The following is a 17,036-nucleotide window of genomic DNA, read 5'->3' on the forward strand; positions in this document are numbered from 1 at the left end:
ATCAAAACGTATGACCCTGAAATAGCTCCATAGCTTTTGACCTAGAGTATTTTCACACTGTGGCATTTCCACTTCAATTGAAGTTAGGGGCATGCCGACCTGTCCCACCACATATTTCAGCCAACACTGCAACAAGAAATGCTAATCTCCCTCATTCCCATTCAACTCTCCAGCTCCCACATTCCTCAGGTTGTGTGTGTGTGTGTGTGTGTGTGTGGTGTGTGTGTGTGTGTGTGTGTGTGTGTGTGTGTGTGTGTGTGTGTGTGTGTGTGTGTGTGTGTGTGTGTGTGTGTGTGTGTGTGTGTGTGTGTGTGTGTGTGTGTGTGTGTGTGAGAGAGAGAGAGAGAGAGAGATACAGAGAGGTCTGTGTGTCAGTGTGTGTACTCTGACCCTCTAAGTGCAGTATATCTTGGGCTCTTTCAGTCACTCGGTCTTCCTGAAGAAAAGCAGCGTGTTTTCCGGTCTTAAGGAATCTTTAGATGACTCTAAGAAAAGCCAGCGGTGGCAGCATGGAGCTGGATGAGTGCACCATTAACCCGGGGTACCAGGATGCAGAAGACGGGGGGTCCTCGGCGGACCCCGGGGAGAGGAACCAGGACCTGGCGGAGGAGTACACGCAGATCAAGCCGTACGCCGGTATGCCGAAGGAGGTGCTGCTGCTGTACTCCTCCCAGGCCCGGTATCGCGTGCCCCGGGAGATCCTCTTCTGGCTGATTGTGGCCTGCACCCTGGCTCTGGTGGCTCTCACCGTCACGGTCATCGCGCTGTCCCCGCGATGCCTCAGCTGGTGGCAGGCCTCCCCGGTGTACCAGGTGTACCCCTGCTCCTTCAGGGACTCCGACGGGGATGGGGTGGGAGACCTGAAAGGTGAGAAGAAGACTCCGCATAGTGCTGTACTACAGAGGGGTGAAGTGATGACGTTTGTTTGTAGGCTGACCCGGAAGTTAGCGTCCCAAAAGCATGGATGTAAAGGGGTCCATATTTTTACATCCATGGCCCCTCCAAGTAGCCTACTCAGATCTTGTACTTGAGTAAAAGTAGAAGTACCAGAGTGTAGTAATACTCTGATACAAGTAAAAGTCCTTATAGGTCCTTAGAAGTATTATCATTCAAATATAAGTATCAAAAGTAAACACTTTATGCAGATTGGCCCATGTTCAGGCTTTATACCCTTATGGGTAGCTTTACCTATAATATTATATTATAATGTGTGCTGATTTATATATTGACAGTTTACTATTTCAATGCACAATTCATAAACAAATCTTCTGAAAAATAGCTTCCACCAATACCCATTGACTAACCAATGAAAACAACTTAAAAGAGGTTTATTGTCACAATGACAAAACATCTTAATTTAATAAAATAAATGGTGTTTCTCCTTAAGAAGTTTTTTGAAAAGGGCCTACAATTAAATGAATTGTGTGAAAGCAGTGATAAATAACCCAATTCAAAATAAAGTGTTAGCATTATATGAAGTTGACCCATGGATGCTGACTGTGTGTAAGCATCCTCTGGACCAAGTAGCCCAGTATTCCTCATTGTAGTGATTCTGGTCTTTAACAGGAATTCAGGAGCAGCTGCATCACTTTGAGTACCTGAACATCAAGTCAGTGTGGATCAGTCCTTTCTACCGCTCTCCCATGAAGGACTTCGGCTACGATGTGGAAGATTTCCGGGCCATCGACCCTCTCTTTGGGACCATGCTCGACTTTGAAGAGCTCCTGGCTGAAATGCACAACAAAGGTGTGTGCTCTTAATTTCCTGTGTGTATGTAGAGTTCTGATGGTGGATCAAAGTCTATGGGATCACCACATGTCTCGTTTTTATGGTAGCATGTCTGTGGCTCTCTGTTTCCATTAGGTCTGAAGCTGATCATGGATTTCATTCCCAATCACACCAGTGACCGACACCGCTGGTTCAACTTGAGCCGGACTGGAGATCCTCACTACAAGGATTACTACGTCTGGACCGACTGCAATGCAACTGCTCCAAAGCCCAATAACTGGGTTGGTACTGATTTGCACTGACATTTGAAATGTTAGGTCTTTTAAAATGTCAGAAAATAGTGAAATGTCTCTTCCAGTTTCTCAAAGTCCAGGGGGATATACTTAATTGTCTTGTTTAGGTGAAGTATACAATGTGTATCTCAACATTTCCTCATTTGAAGGGTTGAAAACAGCATTTCCTGCCATTTTTAACGCATATAATGAATAATTACACACAAAATCGTTGCAGCTCTACACCATTTGTCATGATAAGAATTATCAAACAGATTATTTGGAGCAAAAAAAACGATATAGTTAGTAGATGGCAATTTGTAATGCCTACACTTCCTAACACTAATCTCTGACTACCTCCTTCTCTCTCAGGTGAGTATTTTTGGGAACTCGTCATGGACTTATGATGACTTGAGAGGACAATGCTACCTGCACCAGTTCCTTAAAGAACAACCAGATCTGAACTTCAGAAACCCACATGTCCGCCAAGAGATCATCGTAAGATTACATGACCACACACTGCTCTCTCACATACATGATCTGCACTATTGACTCATTTCTTCAACCACTTTCTGTGACTCAAATATTGTCTCTCATACTCAAATCTTAGTCAGTGTTGACCCATGATCGTTAAGGTATCCACAAACTTGTGTAATCTGTAGCAATAATGTGTAATGGCCAACTGATCACACATTAACTGAAACTAGTTAACAATTGTGATTTAACTGCCTGCAGCAAAAGCAATGGTAGAGCGTTCCTGTGTGCATATTGTGCTTGCTTAGTTAGTGTACAATGCAACAATTTAACAATAATCAAATACCTTCAGCACTTCAGTAGATTTAATACAATTTGTATATATGATTGTTTTCTAGGATATTATCCATTTCTGGCTGGGGAAGGGAGTGGACGGGTTCCGGATGGACGCTGTGAAACACATCCTGGAGGCCGAACACTTGAGGAATGAACCACAGGTGGACCCCAAACAACCTCCTGTGAGTGTCACCCTTTAGCCCCTCATAACATCTAACCTCCTGGGCTTCACTTCAGTCTACCAGCGTTCCCTCTGTAGGACACTCTGTTGGTGACAGGCAGCGATGTCCACCGGCTTAGTTCTCTCAGCTGTTTGTTCTCACATTGACTCGACGCGGCCCCAAACATGGTAACGTCTGTCTGATCTGCCGGCTGAAATTGATCCATATCAGATGACAGAGCATGGGTAACACATTTAACCCCACGCTAGGCCGAGCTTATATAAGATTTAAATTCAGTAACTGACATCTAAGGGTGAAGAGTTTTTGAATCCAATAAAGTTGTAGTCATCACTTTGGAAAATAATCTTCAAACATTAATTAATTAATTAATTAATACATTTGACAATGTTCTTTAAAAGCCAATACCAGCCCATATATGTTTTTAGACGGTCACAAGTTGTCATTTTCAGTAACAATTTCCACAAGGTTTGTTTAGTCAGTAAGGTATTTTTATGTTTCCATTTTACTTTTGCCACTGGTCTTTTGTGCTCTTACCAGCTGGCAGTTCTTCTCCCTTTGAACTCAAAGTTCAGTTTTAGTTAATCTCTGTTGTAACACTCAGTTATTCAGTGATATTCAGATTTTGTATTGCTGAATTTTATAACGTGACATCAGAGCCCAGATCTATGGGATAAAAGCAGCTCTACTATAGAAGTACTTTGCTGTGTAGCAGGAAGAACAAACCTAGTGAAGCGCTGAGTGGGAGAGCTCACACTGTACATGATGTATCCTTCAGTTATCTCAGGTTCATCATGTGCCCTTCTTGAGAAAATACTGCACTTGGTTTTCACAGGGTTCATGATTCATGCAGAGCTCACTAAGAAAGTGTTTTTTCTGTCATGGAGATTGAAGGTATTTCTCCCAGAGGAAAGATTAGAGGCATATTTTGGTGGATTAGCAAATCATTGGGATTTACTTTAACACTGAGACTGACTTGTCTACTGACTGTTGACCAGCCATGGTAGAAGTAATCCTTTACTTAAAAAAGCAAAACAACAGTCTAAAATACTTACTTTTAAAAGTAAAAGTCCTAACAAAAAAAAGTATAAGAAGCTAAATGTACTTCAATATGAAACGTTAAAGTACTCATTAGGCAGAATGGCTCTTTTCACAGTGTTATAGAATATATATATATTTTTCTTTTACGTCATATCATTTTAATATTATAGTTTGTCAATGTTGAGCCATTATAATAACATTATAGAAGTACACTACTGCATCATACCATAAAGGCAGATATATGTTTTGATATCTACAAAGAAGCTAGCAACTATGAATGTTAAATAAATGTATTGGAGAAAAAATTATTTGCCTTCAAAGTGTATTAATATATATATTTTTTTAATTTAATATTTGGAGGGATGAAACCCTCTTTAATGGTCACACATGCAGAGCACACAGCACACACAGTGAAATGTGTTCTCTGCTTTTAACCCAGGGGTCTCAAACTCAAGGCCCGGGGGCCAAATCCGGCCCGCGACTTCATTTTATGTGGCCCCGCAAGAGCTTGCAAAGAATATAATACGTTTATTATACGGTTACATGCCACTTTACAGAAGCAGGTTGCCCATAAACTACATGTCCCACAATGCATCTTGTTTTGTGACATGCGCACTGAAGAGACATGCAATTATTTGCCCTGGACTTCTGCTTTCAGACCTTGTTAATTACTAAGTTATTATCCAATCCGATAATAATCCAATTCAGAGGCAATAATGTAATATAATACATTATTGTATATATATATATATTATATATTTATATAGTTACTGTTGTGGAATATTTTCCAAGGCCCATAACTTTGACCCAGTGTATCAGTTCAATCTGTCCTGACTGAGCACAGGCACCTGTAACCTTGGCTGCTGTGCTCTCAGTGTTTTGTCTCCCTGTTCCTGCCTGTTGGCGTCAGCTGATAGAGGTGTTATCATTCTATCTTGTTATGCAGCATGTTGATGATGCTCTCTGAACTAGCTAAATACATGGGTCTGGGGTAGAGTTCTTCAGAATTGACGTGGCAACTCTACCGTGAAGTCAGAACCTCTGACTCTTGGACTTGTGATGTGAATCCTCCGGCCGTTAACTCCAAATAAACCATCATGTGTTTGACATCAAAGCTACTGCTCTTCCCGTGTCTCCTTCCTGAGTCGGTGACTCCCACTGCATAGCTACACAGAAGTTTCCTCTACAGTTACAACCGGCCCTTTGAGTGCAACCTTTATGCGAATGTGGCCCGCGATGAAATTGAGTTTGACACCCCTGTTTTAACCCATCCTAGTACCAGGAGTCTATACTAGGAGCAGTGGGCAGCTATTGTACAGCGCCCGGGGAGCAATGGGAGTGGGGGGGGGGAAGGGGGTTGTCCGGTGCCTTGCTCAAGGGCAACACGGCAGGGCAGGAGGTGAACTGGGACCTCTCCAAGTAGCAGTCCACACTCCATTTGTAGGTCTGGTCGGGGACTTGAACCGGCGACCCTACGGCTTACAGTCCAAGCCCCTACTGACTGAGCCACTGCCGGTAATTGGAAGACAAGGGATAAAATACCCAAGATAAATACAAGTATGGCGAGAAAACAACTTAAGTAAAATACTTTAGTAAATGTACTTTGTTTTATTCCACCACTGCTGTTGGCTGTGCTCATTTTGAACAACCCATGCCAAGCTGCACATCATATTGAACAAAACAAGAGTCACTGTTGGGCGCTACACAGGAACCACAACACTGCAATAAAGAGTCACAGCTGTGTGGCAAATTGAGAGTTTTACCACATGATTATGATGTGATTCAGCAGATCATAACTGAGCAGCTATCTGTTATCAGGATTGTTTTAGTAGTTTATTGCTGGTATAGCTTTAAATTCAGATCAACTTCACTTGCTTCACTGTCCGTCGGCTGAAGGGTCATTATTTATGATTTTATTTCTTATCTAACAGTCCTTCACATTGTGTTCAGTCACAATAGTGTCATATATTTTCTTTGTATTTCAGTGGCCCTAGACATTTTGATATAAGATAATATTAAGGTATATGAAACCTAGACTAAACATATTCTATATATATATATATAAACTACTTTTTTCTGTAGGACTAGATATTTAACTCCTGTGGCAGCACTGCTTCAGTAAATAAGTCTGGTAATAGTCATGTTTGAGTTTCTTACTAATACAAATGCATACACATTAGGTTTTATTTCTTAGGAGTCACTGTTCCTGAAGAAGGCTTTTAGGAAGGAAGCAGGCTTGAGCGGTTTAATTCCTGAACTTTTTTGAACTCTCCTTAAACACATCAGTACTCAGTAGTACTTTATTGAAACCAAATATCTGTGTAACTTGACCTTTATCTGTTTTTTCCCACTGACCTGCCCTTCAACTGGACCCTGTGCTTTAGACTGATAAAGGAACATATTTCAAGGGGAACTCTCCTAACTCCTAATGGGAAGTGGAACATACAGTTGGGTTCTCTTGATCTATTATAGTTGATGATCTCAGGGTGTAAGCTTTGCTATGAATGGCACAAGTGCCCTAAACCAAATGCAAAACCTAACCATAACTCTTAGTAATCCTTGAGAGCCTGAAATCCAATAATAGCCACATTACCTCATGTTTGTTTATATTCACAACAGGAGGATGTGACCACAGAGTGGGACCTCTACCACGACTACACCACCAGTCAGCTGGGCCTGCATGACATGCTGAGGGAGTGGAGGGCGGAGATGGACATCTACAGCCGGGAGCCAGGCAGATACAGGTGTGGGACACAAAACAGTACATCTATTGGACGAACAGGGACTGGTGACTACTCAATGTGCTACTACATACGTATGATGATGATGATGATATAGGTTCAAACAGCTCATCATTTATTTTGAAACAGTCTTGTGTATTCTACTGTGTCACATTTATGTCGAAGCATTTTTGACAATGAGTGTAAACTGTGTTTCAATCTGCTTACAGATACTGTATGTTTAAAGAACTGTTAGTACCAGCACTTTTTTTGAAACAAATTTCTATTTTAGTTACAAGAGTTCAGCAAAGTTCAAGGTGAAGAAAATCGAGTGTTGAATTATACTAATGTTCAGTGTGGCGGAGGATCAGATTGCACGTCCTCAAACACAAGTTCCTGCTCCTCTCCAGGTTCATGGTGACAGAGTCGTATGATTACCACGAGGTGGAGAAGACCATGATGTACTATGGCACCCCGCAGGTGAAAGAAAGTGACTTCCCCTTTAACTTCTACTTGCTGGACCTTCCTCAGAACCCAAGCGGCATGTGGGTTAAACATCTGGTCCACTTGTGGATGGGCAACATGCCCAAGGGACAATGGCCAAACTGGGTGGTGAGTCAGGAGTCTTTTCACATCGGCTTTCTCTTCCATTACTCAAACATACCCACCTCACCCTGCCATCTTCCTCCTTAACTTTTTTCACCATCTCTCCACCTTCTCTTGTATTTCTTCCACCTCTACTGCAATCAGGTCGGGAACCATGATAGGTCTCGAATTGCCTCCAGTGCTGGTCAGATCTACGTTCGTGTCATCAACATGCTGCTGCTGACCCTCCCGGGCACCCCCACCACCTACTACGGAGAGGAGATCGGCATGGAGAACATACATGTCACAGACAGTCAGATACTGGACCCTGCCGGAAAATACAACTCCGTCAGTACTGAGCAAACTTGGTTAAAATACTCTCGTTCACTTCTATACTGTTGATAGTGTCTGTATTATACTGTATATTTATATACTGCTGTTGATAATGTGTATACCTCCTTATAATACTTCATAGTGTTAATACATCAGTTTGTTTTTATCAGTCACATGTATATATAGATTTATATTATAATTGAATAACTGCATTTCGTTGTCTTATTACTTGTACTCGGTGCAATGACAATGTTAAATCTTTTCAATCTAAATCAAATCTATAAAAATATGATAGGGAAAAAATGTGTGTGGACTTCAACTTTAATATAAATCTCTTCAACATAACAAACAGCCTGGAAAAAGCCAATAAGTTAAATCACTGCCTCTGTGTAACGATTTCAACGATGGTAGGATTTATTGCAGGTTTTTGATTTGATTTATATTTTCATATAGATACATATATTTATTGTCACTAGAAGCTGATGTGCTAAACTGATTCCTCTTGCTGCAGAGTGCCAGTCGGGACCCCCAGCGCTCCCCTATGCAGTGGAGTGATGACATAAACGCAGGCTTTAACACCAAAAGCAACATCACCTGGTTGCCTGTTCATCCTGACTACAGTAGCGTCAATGTGGAGGTACAGAACTCTTTAATCTCTGGAGAAACATCTGGCCAGAGCTTGCTCACGATAATTTTCTTTTACACCATGTGTCTTCTTGCCAATCGTTCTCCTCTAGGTCCAGAAGAAAGAGCCAGGTTCTGTCCTGGCTCAGTACCGTTTCCTGAGCACCCTGCGTCAGTCGGAGCTGCCCCTGCACCGCGGCTGGTTCTGCTACGTCCACGCCGACGCTAACGTCTTCTCTTACCTCAGAGAGCTAGAAGGGCTGGGCCGAGCTTTCCTCATGGTGCTAAACTTTGGTAAAGAATCTGCCATCACAGACCTCTCCTCGATCAGGGAGCTACCGGACCAGCTGAAGGTGCTGATGAGCACAAAACAAGTCAACAGCGGCAAGGTGTTACAAAAGTCTCACATCCCCACAGAGGTAGGAGAGGGTTTGCTTATCCAGTACTCCACCCACACCCGGTTTAACCCCACCCACCCTGACCAGTGCTACGTCTCCGAGAAGGCCTGCTATTTAAGTGCCGTGGACATACTTTATAAATGCTAAAACGCATCATCAAGATTCTTCTTTGGGGTCTCCTCTGTAAGGGATTCATAGCGTGTAATAAAGAGGATTGCAGATACATCCACTGTTGTCTTCTCTTTCATTGGTGTTGTTAAAGATTAGGCAGTAAGTGTCATCAGAGTTGTTGTAGTAATGGTATTTGTTTGATTCCTGGCTCCTGATAGCAGTGTTATCTCCTCCTCTTGCGTTGGGGCCGAGGAGGCTCCAGGCCCAGCTCTGTGTAAAGGAATGCTAGCCTGAGGGCTTCCTGTGTCCAGGAGAAAAGACACATTTCACAGTTTGTACCTAGCAACTTATCTGATAAAACAAATGTTATTGTTCAAAATGTGAGGATAGAGTTGGGCTGAATTCAAAATGGAAAACATACTAATTAACTCTGGCACAGTTAAGATTATTTTTGGATTTGGGTAAACTGACTTTTTAAATGGATTGTAACGATGTGAGAGAAGGACATCTTGAAATGTACAAATACTAAAAACTTTATTACAGGGCAGATACACAAATGATGATGTGAATGCATTACCTCCTCCAGCATCAGCTCAAAGTCTTCTGGTCCGAGGTGATTTTCTCCAGGTTGGATATTCAGAACTATGTTTGGTGCTGGTTCATATTCTTAAAAAACGGATAAGACAGAAAGACGGAGGTCAAAGGCAGAACAGGGGGGAGAGAAGATTTGTAACATCCTCTTTGCCTTTTTTTGTCACATTTTATTATACACCCACTTTCTCTGCTCCCCTTTTCTCTCTGTCCAGTTTCCCCAAATCAACCCCTCTATTGGAAATGTCTTTACACTCCTTTCATTCATTCGTGATCCCATCTGATATTGCCCTCCCTCTTCCCCCCACCATATTATCCCTCCCAGCCTGGTCTCAGTGGTACGGGCTGTTTCACAAGTGCGGTCTTGACCTTGACAGCTCCCAGTCTGAGGCGTCTAATCTCTTGCTCAGATACACTATCTCTTTACCATGCTAATGGGTCTGCCCCCCCTCCTGCATGTGTCTATGCCATCAGCACTTTATCAAAGACTCCGGAGAACAGAGGGAGACAGATTAGAGAGACATATACACACACATACACAGACACTTAAGCCGCCTGGTGTATGTGTGTATGAACAACAGGAAAGTGAGAGAGATAATGTGTGCATTTGGAACAAGAAGCGTGGAGGCGGTGCTAGAGAGAGAGAGGGGTGTAAAGAGGAGTACCACCAATGTGGGGAAGGCAGATTATAAGTGAGAGGGAGAAAGAGCCTGTCTATGGGGAAATGAGAGCAATTAACACACACACACACACACACACACACACACACACACACACACACACACACACACACACACACACACACACACACCACACACACACACACACACACACACACACACACACACACACACACACACACACACACACACACACACACACACACACACACACCCCCCACCCCCCAAGGTGACCTATGCTATACTTTGGTCATGAACTTCAGATGCTGTTGGCAGCTTCCCCAGGCATTGCTTAAGTTTCTGCCGCCTCTCCAGACATCCACACTGACACTACTGTTGGGAGCTGACCCTGAACCGTTAAAACATCTGATGATGCACAAATTACACCTACAAATACAAGTGAGAATGCACAAACACAACACACACATATATGCAATACGGCTGCACACATGCATCAGGAAAATAAGTGTTGTGATAGCATGTGTGGACAGTGTGTGTGCACATACCTGATTTTGGATTCAAGGTGAAGTGTGTATGGATGGCCTTTTTTAGCAGCTCGGTGTATTTGAGGACACCTGCCAGAGGAACCCTGGCATCACCGCTGTAGGCCGTCAGCAGCATCGATGGGTAACACTAGCTCATATAATAACACAAATTCAAAAAGATGGTTAACTTGCTGTATTTAAAGGGTTTTGGATCAACAATTTTCATTTATGTTCACATTGGACCAAAATGTGGGAATTTAAATTGTTTTACCTATAGGGCAAATGTAACTCTGAGGCTAAACTTTTTTTTCTCCTGTACCTGAGGGGTTATGTTGTGAAGGGGACAGTAGGAGGAGATGATGAGTCTATGTTCTGGGTTTCCAACTGGGTCCCCCCATTCTTCTCTATCCTCCAAAGTTAGAGGCAGGCTGGGGTCCTCCATTGTTCCCAACACATCCAGGAAAGGAGCCTGAACACAGTAGAAGAGATGGCTTTGGATGTGTGTAATCAATTTAAAAAAAAGTAACACTAAAATCTACACACTCCAAGACAGTTGCACACAACCACAGCCCGTCTCTGATGATTTAACATGTTACCTGCAGTGTGACAGCTCGCATCATGTGTGTGTGTGTGTTACACAGCGCTCCCACGGCCACAGCCCCCGCGCTGCAGGCTGTGAGGGCGGTGAGAGAAGGAGAGGAGACTCCTGAAGAGAAGAGGTGACGGAGACAGGCTCGCAGGTCCTCCACTCCTCTCTGCTTCCCCTCAACACCAGCCTGTCGGTGCCAGAAGAGACCTCGCTCTCCTCCACCTCTAGGAGGGGCAAAGGGAAATAACACAGATTCACTTTAACGCACAATTCCAGAGTGTATTTTCCCTCACAGACTATTTCTAGCACTTACTAGCCACAGTTACACTTACATAAAGCATGCTTCTTATTACCAGATAACCTGCTGAGCTAAACAGGTTAGTCTGTAATACTAACTAATACTATATATACATCTATGGTCACTTTTCTTCTGTTTGTTTTAACTTGTTTTTTTAATTATTAATAACATGTGCATAGTTTTTTATATTTTTATATGCAAGTCTATTCTCTTTACTTTATCTGCACTATACTTCTGCAGAGATAATAATGTAGATGTCCCCGTTGCGGGCTGCTACAGAGTAATACACTACCTGATGTGGCAGAAGGCCAGAGTCCAGCCTTGCTCTAGCAGAAGCCTTTTCTCTGGGCAGAACTCCATGTTGAGATCTCTGCCATAAGCTCCGTAGACATGGACGAGTAGAGGAGCCTGTCTCAAACCCCCCACAGGTCCTGAGTGAAACAGGGTCACTGGCACCAAGGTACCATCCTACAGGCAGGGAGACATTTCAAAATGTTAAATGATCTCGAAACAGCTCTTGATAATTTGTTTTGCATATATCAGATCTGCACTTCCAGGTCTTAGCTGTGTGTGTGTGCATGACAGTGTTCTACTGGTGGCTGGTTGCCAAAAGAGCTTTACCAGTAGACACTTGAGTCTTAGCACGGAGATGATGAGCCTCCCCACAGCCGATACTGTTTCAGTGTGTGTGCATGCGTCTTATGTGTCAAGTGTTCTCACTTGGTTGCAGGCCTCTAAGCGGGTGGTGGTAATTCTGCCCTGGGCCCCTGGGGAGGAACCATCTTTGAAGCCTGATAAAAGTAGCCCATCTTCAGGGGACAGACTGTACGGCATTGGGGTGTGGACTGGAGATGAAATCAAGAACTCCAACACACTGCCTCGGTCTCCCATGCCTGGTTTCTTCGTTTGGATGGTACAGGCCCAGGAGGGGAGCTAGGGAGAGATTAATGCATACAATCAATATGAATACAAATGGCCAACTGTATATGTTTTGTATTGTGTATATGTTGATGTGTGAAAGATATCCTTTTACATTTAAGCATCTTAACAAGCAATTTGGTAAAGGATAGTTTTATGAATAATAGCAAGCATGCCAGCAAGTTAGTATAACGTCAAACCTGCAAAGAAAGAAAAAAAATATTATAATCTAGTTTTCCGGTCACACTGACCTGTACAGTGTATGCCTCCTTGGGATTGGTCAGCGAGACTACGATAAGAACGAGTCCACCGGCTGCTGTTCTAGCCACCAACACACAGTGGTCTCCGATCACGTCCATGTCTTTGATAACAGTGCCGGAGTAAGGGGCAAACAAAGGCACCCAGGAGGCCATGGAGGGCTTTGAGAGAGGGGACTGCAACACCTAGGAAACATAAAATATGAATTAGCATAATTATCTCCTTCCAAATGTATTTTGCTGTGATTTACCACAACATAATCATTAAGGATTATACACATTGACTTGCAGCAAAAACATACAAGCCCTTAAAAACAACTTAATAGGTATCCAAACCAAAATGTCTAAACACTTGAAGCCTTAGTTATCACTTCTCGATTGATACTTTATACTTTAACAGGAAAATAAAGCACTTGTACGAACCCTGAAGGGGGCCAAAGTATAAAAACTTTTAAAATCATTTTAGCTTATGAAACTATTCGTCTACATATCGTATTCCAGTGTGTGTTTGTAAGAGTATTGTACAAACGCTAACCTGATATTCTTTCCCAGGCCCTGTATTAGCCAGTATAACCAGAGACTCTCTCCAGTGCTCCACATGGTACAGGAGGTCCGGCTGCCGTGACTGAACCAGGAAAGGCTCTAGATGGGAAGTCGTTCCATCAATTAGCAGAACCTCTGAGCTGCTCCTGCTGTTGCCGTTGATGCTCAGCATCTGTCGGTCTCTGGAAAGAGCGACCTCCACAAACACACTGTGGAGAGGTCCATGTATGAATTAGAGACGGTGTGGGAGCAGACACAGCTTAGATGTGACCTTATGGTGCGTTCAAGTTGTACTGGGAAGAGGGAATATCTAAGTTCCCAGTCGGACATTTTAACTGGAACGCCCCTTGAGGTCAGATTGGTGCCTACTTGGAAACTCGGAGATACCTCGCCATACCCGAGATCATCCAAGATCAGCGGTCAAAATGGAGTCTCTGCATATGAACATTAAGAGAACACTTTGATAATATAAGATTTTTAGCTCGTCTGTATTATTTGTGTCATCAACTGTACATACAGTATGGTTCGGATCATCTTCTATCGGTGGATATGTTGCTAGGATTTTTATATCTGTAAAATACAAAATAAAGCTTAGGTGACTGTTAAAGCTGTAAACAAGGCGAACAACTTTCCTGCTGGGCCCTTTTTCCGACTTGTGCTACTGAAACACTGTCAACTCGAATGTGACGTCACTCCCAGTTCTGACCCCTGACTTCCAATGTAAATGGTACGCAGCATTACTTCTACTTACTCAGGATGTGTTTCCTCAAACACAGAAGAGATCCTACTTTCTTTGGAGGTCAGGTCCAATCGAAACACTTTACTGCAGCGCAGAGCCTCCAGAGTTGTGTAGAACAGGACATCGTCTGTGGCCCACTCTTTACTCATGTAGACAAATACAACATTATATATTAGCCAGTACACTTATACTACTATTATATTTCTCCAAGGTCAAACTATTCAAAACATACCAAAGCTGAAGACTTTGTCCAGTGTGAGTACAATGTGTTGGGGATCAGGAGGAGGAGGAGAGTTTCTCTTTCGAAGCCTCACAACCACACACCTGGACGTCACAGCACAATCATCCATTAATTCATTCAGTAAGTTTAACAGTTTACATTTTGACAATAAAAAACCCATTACTGCCAAATAAAAGAACATTCTGCATGCTTATATGAATCTTTTCACCTAGGCTCTTCTGTGTCAGTAGTTTTTAGTGCGGCAGCAAGATGCTTCTCCTGAGGGGACAGACGTATTCTCTGGACAATCCACTGAATCCTTTCTTCATTAATAAGACCTGTCTTCTCCTCCTGCCTAGAGACTTGTCCTAGATGTAGCACCTGCTCTGGTTCTGGGTCACCTACAAACAGGGCGAGGAAACTGAGTCATTCACAGAAGAGGGATTCCTTACAAAGGAATGCTAATAAATTGCAGGTGCAGTGAATAGGGTTTTATTAATAAAAGGAACTGCAGGTAATGTTTTAGTTTTTGGTTAATTTCAGTCCTCTTTATAACATTTCCCATTCAAGTGTCTATGAGTTACTTTAGTCTTCAGAATGCAATATGATTACAGGTCTCTGATCTCAAGCTTCTGGCTTTACAACTTCATATTTTCTGCTTACTTTGTCTTTGGTCCACTCTGTAGATCCCATCCCCCTCAATGAAATACACATGGTTATGGCCACAGACCTGTGTCAATGCAAATCACAGTGAATTGTAAAAAAAGAATTAGAATTTCACAAATGCCTCAACAGCTAATGAGAATAATATGATTCTGTGGATCCTACTAATCCCACACAGGATGTATACTCTGTGTTTCTGGCAACACAAGTGTGAATGCTGCTGTGATTAACACTGAGATTATATTCAAATAGTTTAAAATCCCAAGGCAAAGTGCAGCCCTTACCAATGAGTGATCAGGTATGTGGGAGAACCTGTGGTGTGCTGCCTTCAGTCTCCTGTTGAAATACTTCTGTAAGTCCTTGTACCTCTCGAGTCCAGAGCTGCGATGATGATCTGGTGAGTTTGAATTGTCCTAAAATAAAACAACGTGTGGGTGTTAGTGATATGAAGCCTACTTATCAGAATCAGAATACCATTATTAGTCCCACAGAGGGGACATTTGCATCGTCACAGCAGGAAAGAGCCACAGACAGCTTAATGTTACATATGTTAAAAAAAGTACTAAATTATGATATAATAAAAAAAATGTTTTTTTTTTTTTTTTTAAATACAAATCCTGTAACAGTTCTTAGGATTTAGCAGCCAGGTATATATTACAGTTATTAATGGCATATGTATATACTAATGTATATATATATGTGTTAATTCAACTGTATGATTTCCAAAAATCTCCACTTGTGATATAATGTGTCTTTTGTAAAAATACAGTAAAACAGTATGTTGTAAAGATAGGAAAAGTGGTGATTCGTTAGGATGATGTCATGACATTTTTATTCAACAAAAATGGTGATTTACTCTGTGCTCAAATCTATCCAAAATGTATCCTATAAGAGTAAAGTATTGGAACATACTAATTGAAAACATGTTAAAGGCTTTGGGCTTTATTTCTAATGTGTTCATGTTTCCATTTCCCTGAAGCTCATTTCCGTGTGAGTGCAGTGATCCCCATCCACAGGGCTCAGTTTCAGCCTGCGCTCTGTACAAGACCTGTTTTGTTAGCCTGGTGAAAAGACACCGTTACTTTTGAATAATGAATGACTTCACGTTATCTACAGGATAGCTTTAACAGACAGTCATCTCCAGTTCTGGTACTTTACTTGAGCACATCCATTTGGTGCTACTACTTTACACTTCTACTACAGCACATCTCAGAGGTAAATATTGTGCTTTTTTTTTAGTCTACACACATTCACATGAGAGCAATAGTTAATTAATGGTATTTATACACCTTTCTTGCCAGTTTCTGAATTATGATGACACACATTATTATATGTTATTATTATATATATTATATTAAGTAAATTAGCTACACTTCTTCAATAACTGCAACACTGAAGAGATGAACACATTAGCATGTAATAGTAATTATGAAATTGCTATCAAATGGGTCACATTTTATATTTTAAATTAATGCTTTTGCTTTTGTATGTTTACACAAGCATACCATACTTTTATTTGAGACTAGTAATGAGTATTTCTCACAGATGCAGGTATTTAGGTATAAGATTTGAGTACTTCTTCCATCACACTGGTAATCTAACAGTACACCTACCCAAAACAAAAACAGCATTTTAACCATAACTAGCTTTTGTTATTTAAAGCTTTTATCCTTGCTTAAGTATGTGTTTTTGTTTCTGTTGCATGTTAATAGTTGTTTTAAAAGGCTTTTAACTATGCATATGTGATGTCATTGTGCTCGTGTGTTTTCCTGTGCCTATGTGCTCTCAATACATATAAATACCCAAACGAATTACCCTTACCGATGAGTAACAGCGTTGGATGGACAAGAAGAGCCATGTTCTCCTTTTGCAAGGAGAGAAATCCCATAATCGTAACCGAAATGGTGAAATGTAACGAGCAGGTGAACACAGCAAAGAAGAGAGGACAGCCATTACAAATAAATAAGGTTAAATTAGCTTAGTTTACACATGAACGCTGTGGTTTTATGGGTCAAAGTAGCTTAATATCACTGCCTGGTAAATGTATGTCAGTCATGACGACAGTAAAACACACTTCGCATGACAAATAAGCGTTGTATTTCCACCTGAATAATGTATTGTTTCGATAAATAAATGAAACGTCCTCTGTTGACAGCAGAAAGCAAATTCTATACACGTGCCTGATTTCCTAAACAAAGCCCGCTGTGGATGACGTAGCGAGCAACGCTAGGCTGAAGTAATCAAATTGAGAT

At 41.8% G+C, this 17,036-nt stretch overlaps 2 protein-coding genes across 3 annotated transcripts; one reads left to right on the forward strand and one right to left on the reverse strand.

Moving 5' to 3' along the window:
* Nucleotides 1-479: 479 nt before the first annotated feature.
* Nucleotides 480-8,837, forward strand: slc3a1 (solute carrier family 3 member 1). The gene is made up of 10 exons (XM_034238105.1): nt 480-867; nt 1,567-1,746; nt 1,864-2,009; nt 2,373-2,498; nt 2,873-2,992; nt 6,650-6,774; nt 7,161-7,362; nt 7,501-7,683; nt 8,180-8,305; nt 8,406-8,837. Exons 1-10 carry the CDS (start codon nt 480-482, stop codon nt 8,835-8,837), a joined length of 2,028 nt encoding a protein of 675 aa, XP_034093996.1.
* On the reverse strand, nt 7,972-16,968 carry prepl (prolyl endopeptidase like). 2 transcript variants are annotated; one of them, XR_004571268.1, is made up of 15 exons: nt 16,606-16,968; nt 15,069-15,197; nt 14,785-14,851; nt 14,351-14,522; nt 14,134-14,225; nt 13,914-14,040; nt 13,155-13,371; nt 12,614-12,805; nt 12,165-12,377; nt 11,737-11,912; nt 11,154-11,370; nt 10,877-11,026; nt 10,579-10,709; nt 9,379-9,467; nt 7,972-9,102 (listed from the first exon to the last, which is right to left on the reverse strand). XR_004571268.1 is itself a non-coding variant. In XM_034238104.1 (15 exons), the coding sequence occupies exons 1-15, from the start codon at nt 16,735-16,737 to the stop codon at nt 9,025-9,027; spliced, it is 2,178 nt and encodes a 725-aa protein (XP_034093995.1). In that variant the 5' UTR covers nt 16,738-16,968; the 3' UTR covers nt 7,972-9,024. The 2 variants fall into 2 exon arrangements, 1 of the variants encoding a protein (XP_034093995.1); XM_034238104.1 differs by having other exon boundaries at nt 10,579-10,705.
* Nucleotides 16,969-17,036: the final 68 nt, after the last annotated feature.

Source organism: Gymnodraco acuticeps, unplaced genomic scaffold, assembly GCF_902827175.1.
Source record: "Gymnodraco acuticeps unplaced genomic scaffold, fGymAcu1.1, whole genome shotgun sequence".
Taxonomy (NCBI): Eukaryota; Metazoa; Chordata; class Actinopteri; order Perciformes; family Bathydraconidae; genus Gymnodraco; species Gymnodraco acuticeps.

Coding starts and splice junctions, on each gene's coding strand:
- slc3a1 (XM_034238105.1), top strand. CDS start 480: ATGACTCTAAGAAAAGCCAGCGGTGGCAGCATGGAGCTGGATGAGTGC. Junction 1,747..1,863: donor GGCTGAAATGCACAACAAAG/GTGTGTGCTCTT, acceptor TGTTTCCATTAG/GTCTGAAGCTGATCATGGAT. Junction 7,684..8,179: donor CTGCCGGAAAATACAACTCC/GTCAGTACTGAG, acceptor CTCTTGCTGCAG/AGTGCCAGTCGGGACCCCCA.
- prepl (XM_034238104.1), bottom strand. CDS start 16,737: ATGGCTGTCCTCTCTTCTTTGCTGTGTTCACCTGCTCGTTACATTTCA. Junction 12,806..13,154: donor GGCCTGGGAAAGAATATCAG/GTTAGCGTTTGT, acceptor TATGTTTCCTAG/GTGTTGCAGTCCCCTCTCTC. Junction 11,027..11,153: donor TGCGAGCTGTCACACTGCAG/GTAACATGTTAA, acceptor TACTGTGTTCAG/GCTCCTTTCCTGGATGTGTT.